Source organism: Helianthus annuus, chromosome 13, assembly GCF_002127325.2.
Source record: "Helianthus annuus cultivar XRQ/B chromosome 13, HanXRQr2.0-SUNRISE, whole genome shotgun sequence".
NCBI lineage: Eukaryota > Viridiplantae > Streptophyta > Magnoliopsida > Asterales > Asteraceae > Helianthus > Helianthus annuus.
In genome coordinates, this window is record NC_035445.2 from 45,170,877 (window position 1) to 45,180,824 (window position 9,948).

Consider the following 9,948-nt stretch of genomic DNA (forward strand, 5'->3'; position numbering starts at 1 on the left):
AGGATAACAGAAAACTCTAACCCAGTTTGCCTTTTAGATGACCCAGATATAAAAGGTTTATTTTTAAAACCTCGCCTTGCCCTTGTAGTAGCTCATGCATTAGTTTTCACAGCTTTACTGCTTGACAAGTCGATGCATTTTGACCAAAAATTGACCAGAATCTGTATAGACTATAACAAAACTTGCATATTATGGGTTAGATTCGTGTTGCGTTAGAAATTCACACCCCCTATACACAAGTATAATAATAATGTCAACATGCAAGATATATAAATGGTATTACAATGTATGTAAGTAGTGAAATAACTTGTGCCAATATTTAGAATATACAGAGTATATATCTAATAATATAAATCACAATATAAGTATTTAGTGATAAATAAATACATAATAAAATAGTTAACAAACAAGTTTGAAAAACAGTTTTAGTCCCCAATGTGAAACTAGTTGCAGTAGTTCCTATGCAAATTTCTTGTCTTTTCTACTTGGAATTTTGCTTAAAACCTTCTCTTGCAATCCCTCACATTGCTTCTTCAATTCAGCTTCTGCTTTCTCAAGATACTCATCAGCCTTTTCCTTGTGCCGCTCGTACAGCAATGGCACAGTGTGCAGAAGAACAAAGGCTGTCGACGATTACAACAATTACGTTATTTCAATAATAATCTCGTTTTTAAATAGTTTGAGAGACTTTCGACCCGTTTAACTCATGTTTATTTTAGCAATATTGGATTTTAATAATCCAAACTATTCGCCGTTGGCTGCCAACAGTCGCAACTTCAAAAATAACCACTGGCAGTCACAACTATTGACATATTGCCCACCAATGGACCTTGACTAACAGAATCCTAACGCCGTTAATCTCCAGTCGCCGGAAAACGTTTTTGGCCAGAAAAAGGTTTCTACAGGTCCGGTCTAAGGTTACAAAGAGGTTTGAGATGAAGATGTTAAGTTTTCCGGCCAAAAAGTCGAGTTTTCCGGTGAAAAAAAAAAAAAGTTTTCCGACGACTTCAAATTAGTTTTCACAGTTTTAATCGAATTCGAATCGAATACGAATTCAAGGGAAAATAAAAATTATTCGAATAATTCGATTCGAATAATTCGAAAATCGATATTCGATTCGGTGAACACCCCTAACTTCAATAATTGGAAAAATGTTCCAAAAGGTCCATATTCAGGTTAAAATAAGGTTTGAGACGAAAATGTTGAGTTTCCAGGCCAAAAATGAGTTTTCCGGCCAAAAACGTTTTTCCGGCGACCGCAGACTAACGGCGTTAGGGTTCTGTTAGTCCGGGTCCATTGGAGACCAATATGTTAATAGTTGGGACTGCCAGTTGTTATTTTTAAAGTTGGGACTGTTGCGAATAGTTGGGATTATTAAAATCAAATATTCCATTTTATTTTACCTCTTACCGTTAGAGATAAAATATAACCCAAATCGATACATAAAAGGGTTCGTACATGTGTAGACTAAGGTCAAGAGGCTGCAACAACTTCCTGCAATGGATACAATCCACAAACCAGCAATCACCTGACCATAAACATGTAAGATTGGATCATTAACCGAACAATGGGAATCAAAATATTGGTATCAAGATGGCTGCTATAAGGAAGATGATATAATATACAGCTAGAAATTCTTTTAAATCTTTCCCAGAAGCGATTTCTCGAAGGACCTCAAGCGCGTTGTTGATTTCATGCCTGAGGACCGAGGCTGCCTCAAGAACAGTATCTTCGTCGAGGGCGACTTGTGGGAATTCTGGACACCTGGTCATGTAAGACATATATGTCATGCATGTAAAGAAACGCGGTAAAAATAGATGAAAAAGTTTTAAATAGTAAATACAATAGTCCTCAACGTGCAATGCGTACGATATTAAATCATGCGTGTTATAAAAAGTCAAACCCTAATCACGCATGAACAAATAGTTAACTGTCATTTTCGTCCCTGTGGTTTGTTCACTTTTGCCATTTCAGGCCAATTTTAAAAAATGAACCAGTTTCCTCCCTGACATACCGGAAACGTGCCACTTCAACCCAAAAATTAAAACTCAGTTAAGTCAGACAGGTTAAATGAAGGGTAGTATTATGAATTCATAAAACAAGGTGAAAATAAAAGATATATGAGTTTTTGGTTCAGACCAATATTTCATGAACAAACCACAGGGACGAAAATGGCAGTTAACTTCATAAACAAAATATGACATGTGTGATTAGGGATTACCCCATGAGTGATTTTCTGATTTTGTTCATGCGTGATTATATGATTTCTTCATGCGTGATTATGTGGTTTGTTCATACATGATTATGGTTTGAATTTTATAACATGCGTGATTTACTATCGTACGCATTGCACATTAAGGAATACTGTACGTTAACCTTCACCAAAATAGATAGCCTGCAAATGAAGAAAGCATTACTTGTAGATGAAGTTAAGTGTGTTGGACCACAAGAAATGGACCCCGAGCACAAGTATTAGAATGTGGCATAGTAGACTAAGTAAGTGATATTCGATCATTTCAAAGAGTGCCCATATTATAGTCGCGAAACCAAGCACGCCAGCAGATTTCTTCTTGTTCCTCCATAGAAGTAAGTCAGCAACTGCCAAAAACCAAATTCAAAGACCATTCATATTCAAAAGAACAACAAAGGTACATGAACTTGCAAGAAACTTGAATGTTTCTTAATAATATACAACATATTTCACCTAAATTAGTTCATCTATCAAATAGAATGAATATAGTGAGTGACATGTCGTGTCAGCCGGCCCTGAGCATGGATGTGGTGGGCACCAGCTCAGGACCAAAAACGTAAAAGGGCCCGTAAGATTTTTAATTTTTTTTATGTATTATATATAATTAAAACCCTATGCTTGTAACAAGCAACTGAGTGATGCAACGACGACCCTGAATTATTGTTTTACTAGGGCGTAAGGCCCGTTTGTTTATTTCGCCCAGAGCCCAATTTTTTTAAACGTTTTCGGAATGGTTACCAAATGAAATTGACCCAAAAATTAAACATAACGATTAACAAAAGTTCTTCACAATTTTTGCATAAGGTACCATTATAGCATGTTCATTTTAAATCAACATGTTAGAGAATGTGAGGATGCATAATGCACTTATACATTGTGTTTAAGGTATAACCAAAGTAGTGGGAGAAGACGGCTACGTCAAAACAATATTGTACAAGTGCATTGTTTCTCAACATGTTTTTGATTCTGAAATGAATGCACTAGATTCCATAAAAATTGCCTATTCTAGAAAACGCCCTTTGGACGCGAATAACCAAAACAAAGATGTGAAATCCTTATTTGACAAAGCGAACAATATTGGTAGATATAAAATCCAGGACGTTATAAAAACAAATTCATATACTCATACAAATCATCAAGAAACATCATTCAAAATCTACAAAGCCTATAACCATTTATCCAAATAAAACTCAAATCAAAACAATTAGGAGATCTAAACAAAACAATGAATAATGGACATAAATATATGTAAGAACATGAAGCATACATACCATCACCACCTCCTAAGAGGGTATGAACAGGCTTCTCCTTCCACGAGACGCTTTCGACCTTGTTTCGATGGTTTGGAGGAACAGGAAAATCCTTCTTGACTTTGGGTTGTTTTCCATCGGAATCCGATGAGGATGACCCATCGTCATGAAACGATTCGGTGATTTCTTCCTTCTTGGTGGCATTATCAGCCATATTTGGATGTTGATTACTGGTTATAATTCGCCAGTATTGGGAGAACGAAGGTGTTTTGTGAATAATAATTTTGTTCGTATTAGAAATAGAAATGAATGATTATGGTATGCATGAGAACAGGTTTGGATCCGAAGCTTAGGTTAGGAGTATTTCAACCTTGAGGTTCGGGAGGGTAAAGTGGGAATTACAGGGCCTCTTGTATATTAAGATTTGGGCTGTATGTTACGTAATTTGTTGGGCTTTAAAAGCACCAAATTCGAGAGTACAAACCGGGTTTTTTAATACCCGTGTTCGGGTGCATACTCGGGGTCGGGTACATATTCGGGTACGGGTATGACCAGGTTTTGAAAATCGGGTATTACCAATACCTGGGTCGAGTCCGGGACCGGGTATTGGCCAGGAAATCCATACCCTATGTACCCGAGTTCGGGTTTTCTATACTAGGGTATTAGAATACCCTTTGTCGTTTTATTTTCCAACTTCATTTTTGAGTTTATAACATTAACTTTAATTATATAAAACTTTAATTCAACAAGATTATATGTTACTAGGAACTAGAATAATTAAAGTGCATACATTCATAAAACCTAGTATCGGGTATTCGTAATACTCGGTGTGGGTATTCCTAAAACCCGGGTATACAAAAAAAACGGGTGTAAATCGGATGCAAAAAAACCCGGGTTTGGGTACTGATGAGAATATGCATACCTGGACTCTATCCTCCGGGTAGGGTCAGGTTAAAAAAAACCCGATTTTTTAAATACTCGGGTCTGGATTCTTTTTACGGATCCTGGTTCGGGTTTTTTGCATGGTTGTAAAAATCTCGACTAGGCGCTGATTAATCGCCGATTAATCTCGATTACTTTCCGATTAACTACAATTAATCGCGATTATATCCGATTAATCCCCGATTAATTGCTAGTCCCCACCCCAGCGGCCGACTAGCGATTTCTTTTTGTGCACCTCTACCAAATTCGATGGTTAATCAGTTTTAAGGATTTTACTTTACCGGATATTTTAAAGTAAAAAAGTGAAGTTCCATCTGGTATTTTGTTTAATCAACTCAGAAAACTTATTAAACGATGTTTTACTTCAATACTTGTTATAGATATCTGGTTATAAGAGAAATGGTCAAAAAAACATTAATAAACTTCACTTTTTATGTAGGGATGTTCAAATCGCTCGCCGCTCATTGCTTGCTCGTCGATCGCTCGGAATACGCTCGCTCGGTTTGGTTCGGATTGCAAACGAGCCAAGCATGAGCAAAGGTCCGCTCGGCTCGGTTCGGCTCGAATTAATTTTATTAATTTATTATATATATATATATATATATGCACACACAAATTACATGTATATTCATATTTTATACATACCGCTCTATTAGATTTGGACACTATACTCAAATATACAATTAATTTTATCAATACTAACCTAATCAAACCAATAAAAAATTTAACACCAAAATTAAAACTAAAACTCTAAGTCGTGAAGCGACAATATTTGAAATCTTTCTCTCATCAATCGTCAGTCGTCAATCATCAGTCGTCTCCCGCTCTCACCATACGCCACAATGCGACAATTGTTCTTTGTTCTATATTCATCGCCTCATCTGTCTCAACCAGAGCCTCATCCTCGGACGATCCGACCTCAATCTTAGTGTCATCCTCGGATAGTTGGACCTTAGTCATGACCCGATAGCGGAGACATCGAAGGAAACATGCTAAATCTATGGTTGTCCAAATTACTCGTCGCTCGCCGCTCGCTCGGAAAATTACGTGCTCGAATTTTCTCGTTCGGATTTCACTCGGTTGTAAACGAGCCAAGCACGAACAAAGGTTCGCTCGGTTCAGATCAGCCCGTTAACAACCCTACTTTTATGTCATGGAATTGTAATTAATTTTGCAGAAAAACGTTTACTATTGTACCACTGTTCTATGTCACTATTTTTTAATTAGCTAAAAGTATACATAAAAACAAAGTTAATAGTGGTGTAAAAGGATTTTAATAGTAAAACAATAATAGTACAAGTGGGTCACATTATTAAGTCACGGACGGCCAGGAAGCCACGTGAAGTATAGAGTGTGAGATAAAGATGTACATAGATAAAATTCCTATTTATTAGAAGTATCTATAAAATACTCATGCTCGATCTCTATCCGGGACATTCTTGTCCAACACTTCTTGATATGTCATTTTTCTTCATTTTTGTTTCTTTCATTTAAACTTGAATCTAACCAGGGGTGGACCTACCTTGACGCGTAGGTGGGCAGGCGCATCACTTGAAAAAGAAATGTTTGTATATTTTTAGACGAAAAACCTGATCGCATCCTTTGAAAATATATGGTAGAACCTTTTATTTGCATCTCCAGTAAAAAATTCCTAAGTCTGCCCACTGAATCTAACATCTAACTAAATAAATCTTTGAGTAAACTACCAAAATGGTCTCTGAGGTTTGGTCAATTTTGTCACTTTAATCCAAAATTCAAACCTTTTAAATCTGGGTCCCTGTGGTTTTGATTTTGTTGCCATTTTCATCCAAAATCAAAACCTAGTTAGATTTTTCAGTTAACATCCAATTTTTTTTTTGTCTTTTTCTTCCCTTTTAATGAAGGGCAAAATGGTCAGGTTTTCTAAATTTGTTATAATAAAACATTAAAAGACCATTTTGCCCTTCGTTAAAAAAAAAAACTAGATGTTAACTGAACAATCTGACCAAATTTTGATTTTGGATGAAAATAGCAACAAAATTGAAATCAAATGGACACGGATTCAAAATATTTGAGTTTTGAATAAAGTGACAAAAATAATTAAACCTCAGGGACCATTTTGCAGTTTACTCTAAATCTTTTATGAAATATGAATCCTTATATATGATGTCACTTCTTGCTTCTTAAATTTTTTTTTCACCTAATTCTATTTGGTGTTATGTCTCCAAAAAAAGTCTAAATAAAAAAAAAAGGTACGAAGCTACTATATGGGCATACGGATATGTCATAGTTGTTTAAACAACTCAAGTGGTACATCCTTCTAAGATTGCCTAGAGCTAATTTAGCTCGAGTTAACTGGTTTGTATAATTTTCGAGTTGAGTTAAGTTTATATAAGGTGGTCTGTTGGCTTACATGAATAAATGTAACAATGCTCAATTTTTCATTGGGCGGCAATTTTATATAATAACAATTGATGAAAGGCCTTAGGAACAGTACACTAATTGACCAAGTTTTGAATCATATTTACGGTACTGCCACTATTTCTTTTTGTCCAACATAGCGAGGGAGGGGATCAGATAAACGGTAGAGAGAAGAAGAAAGAGAGAGAGAGATAATCGAAGCGACGCCAGCCTATTCCGGTGACCATCACTCTTCTGCCCCCGTTCCAGCGACGACGAGTGTCGTTGATACTAGAGGTTAATGGTGATTATTGACTCAAAAGGAAGCAAACCATAGCGCCTAAGGTTCTAGCAGAACTCCGGCGAGTCAGACATGTTGTGCGTGTTCCGTTTTGGTGTAGATCGGCAAGCACCAAGGTACCGATGTGTGGTAAGTTCCGACCTATTAGACAAAAACAGAACATTATTTACGGTTGTGTCATCCTTTTATATTTGTAGAAGGAATCAAGGAAATGCGTGACACAGACTAACATAGAAACGGGACGGGAGTGAAGATAGAGATAGTGTCCTCCACCAATCCTTACGGCGGACTCACGGCAGCGCACCGACGGTGACAAGCGACAGTGGTTCCATCAATGATGTCGGTTCGGTGTTACAGGCGACCGGAGGACGAGGGTTCCATCAGTGATGTCGGTTCGGTGGTGTCCAGGTGGTGTACGGTGTCGAAGGGAGGCGGTGGCAGAATTTGGAACTAGGGTTCCGGCCGGTTACCATATCCCACAGCCGATCTGGCTTCAAGACGATGTCCCCGGCAACATGCAATGGCCGGGCAGTTAGGGTTTCGCCCCAAACAGGTACGTATTCTGACGAACATGGTTAAAGTTGACATCAATTGTTCTATTTATTTGGATGAGTGTAGCTTAGTGGGTCGATTTGTTGTATGGGGTCAGGGGGTGTTTCATGTGGTGCTCTCCGGTGACGTCAGGTGGTGACGGAGTAACAGAAGCAGGTGACAATATCCGGTAACAATTGTTTTTGGTGTCCAGGTGCAATCCGTCGATCGGCTGGTCTGGTCCTAATTCTAATAATCAGGTCTGACAAATCTTTAATCTTTATTGTTTTTTGGTCGAGGGTTTTGTTTGGTTCTGGCAATTCTTTGTTCCCTTGTGAAATTTCACATCTTTTTGCCAGAATTGTAATGGGTTTTGGTTAGGTTTAATTATTTGTTCTTTGGTATTGATTTACTTTTCCATGGACTAATCGTAACCCTAAATCAGTGTTTCGCCTTCTCTTGCACCGACGTAACTCCTGATTCACCCGTGTTCGCTTCAATTTACGTGTTTTAAGTAAGCTCCCAAGTCTCAGGTATGTGTATTTTGGGTCTTCATTCATATTTTGTTGTTTTTTATTTGGATACACCACCTTCAAAATGATATAATAACTTCAATTATTGTTGATTAATTGAATTGTTTGGTGGCTTCAAAGGAAAAATAATTAGCTATACTATCTTCTGTTGGATGCTTAAGAGTTAACTTTCTTCTTTTAACATATTATAAACCAGAGTTCTATGACTATTTGAACTTCACTAATGGAAAGGATCCAACCACCTTTTCCCTAAAGAAATTATATTCTGCATTATACAAAAATAAGAAGCTCTTCGCTTTGATTTGGATAAAAAGTAGTTAAGGGCTTTGACCCATTTGCTAGCGGCCCGACTCAGTTTGCATTTATCTCTAACGGTAAAAAGAATAAGAAAAAATGAAACGAAAGAGGGCATGTGGGCCGAACGGGTCAAAAGTCATCCAAAATGTATATTTACGGATTTCCTAAATACTTTGCTCCAAAAGCAAATTATAATTGTAAAAAGTTGTCAAACTTTTGACCCGTCCTACTATGCTTAGGCAATAATGACATTAATTAGATAACCTTAAATAATCAGATAATTAATTAAATGCAAATCCAAACTTCTGTAAATTGGCTTTAGGCTGATACTTATTTATTTTATGTTATAGTCATCTTTCAGGTACGTGCAGTCCGTTACGAGATGAGGATGGGCAACAAACGTTTCTGCAAGCACGTCAACATACGTCTATTCTTGCACCACATGTTCCGAAGGATCTGTTTTTTACTTCGTCTTCTTATGTCGCGGGTATTGTGAAGCACTAAAGTGCGCTTCTGGTATGCGGAAAATTATTTCGTTGTCTTCCTTACATCAAAGACCCAAGCCAGTCGCGATAGTGGGTCAGTTTTGTTAATTGCAGGTTGCAATTCTTAACATACCAGTTTCAAAGTTGTGCATTGCTGGTAACAAGACACATATGTAGAGAACAAAATTGCTCAGACCTTGACGAGTGTCAACCGTGTTACTACAAATGATTCATAATAAATCAGATTGCGTAGAGTGCCACTGCTGGTAAGATTTTATTAATTGCAAATTGTATTTTATATTATGTGAGCTTCATAGTTGGTAAGTTGTAAGGGGACAAGTATGTAAGGTACATGTAATGTGTCATATTGCAAATGCACATGTACTGAGTTTCATGTTTTTATGGGTTTTATTTGTTTTTTTTATTTAAGATGTTTTACTTATTTTTACCATTAAATAAATCAGTCCGCCGCAAAGCGCGTGTTTAACCCCTAGTTACTAATACAACATGAACACGATACAAAAATAATAAGATTTTGGGTCAGGCAATCTTAGAAGTGACTAGCCCATATATTAAAGTTAAAGTTTGATGTTTTATTTTTTTATTTTTGGTTATTCCCTATTAGCATTAGTTTTCAAAAGTGAATATTACTCACCTCTTAATTTCCAACAAATTTATTCATTGGTTCTATGGAAGGGTCATCCTCATAGGGATGGGATGGGGATGGGCCGTCACATCCCCATCCTTCATAACATGTCTCTCCAAGCAAAATCAAGGGGGTGAAGGATGGGTCTACCCCACTTAAAGTTTTCTATTTTGTTTTTGTAATCCAGCTAGAGTTATGCGTCACCCGCGTTGCGGGACGCTAAACCGAATATTTCTTAATTTAATAACATGCACGTCTTTATTTCGGTTAGTTATACATGCTACTTATAACACGATAACAAAAAAAGATACATCAAGTTAACCAATTAAAGAA

The 9,948-nt window shown here is 37.0% G+C and overlaps 1 protein-coding gene and 1 long non-coding RNA gene across 2 annotated transcripts; one reads left to right on the top strand and one right to left on the bottom strand.

Annotated features, from left to right (window-relative positions):
- Nucleotides 1-434: 434 nt before the first annotated feature.
- On the bottom strand, nucleotides 435-3,736 carry LOC110902580 (reticulon-like protein B2). The gene is made up of 5 exons (XM_022149129.2): nucleotides 3,523-3,736; nucleotides 2,418-2,598; nucleotides 1,626-1,764; nucleotides 1,459-1,528; nucleotides 435-623 (listed from the first exon to the last, which is right to left on the bottom strand). Exons 1-5 carry the CDS (start codon nucleotides 3,713-3,715, stop codon nucleotides 460-462), a joined length of 747 nt encoding a protein of 248 aa, XP_022004821.1. The 5' UTR covers nucleotides 3,716-3,736; the 3' UTR covers nucleotides 435-459.
- Nucleotides 3,737-6,829: 3,093 nt separating this feature from the next.
- On the top strand, nucleotides 6,830-9,369 carry LOC110897715. The gene is made up of 5 exons (XR_002568896.2): nucleotides 6,830-7,252; nucleotides 7,321-7,676; nucleotides 7,773-7,914; nucleotides 8,100-8,187; nucleotides 8,835-9,369. It is a non-coding gene; the product is annotated as an uncharacterized LOC110897715 (long non-coding RNA).
- Nucleotides 9,370-9,948: the final 579 nt, after the last annotated feature.

What these genes read in the sequence shown, in the direction of transcription:
- LOC110902580 (XM_022149129.2), bottom strand. Translation starts at nt 3,715, where the DNA reads ATGGCTGATAATGCCACCAAGAAGGAAGAAATCACCGAATCGTTTCAT. An exon ending in CCTCTTAGGAGGTGGTGATG is followed by an intron (nt 2,599 to 3,522) that starts GTATGTATGCTT and finishes GGTTTTTGGCAG; the next exon opens with TTGCTGACTTACTTCTATGG. An exon ending in CTTGACCTTAGTCTACACAT is followed by an intron (nt 624 to 1,458) that starts GTACGAACCCTT and finishes AATCGTCGACAG; the next exon opens with CCTTTGTTCTTCTGCACACT.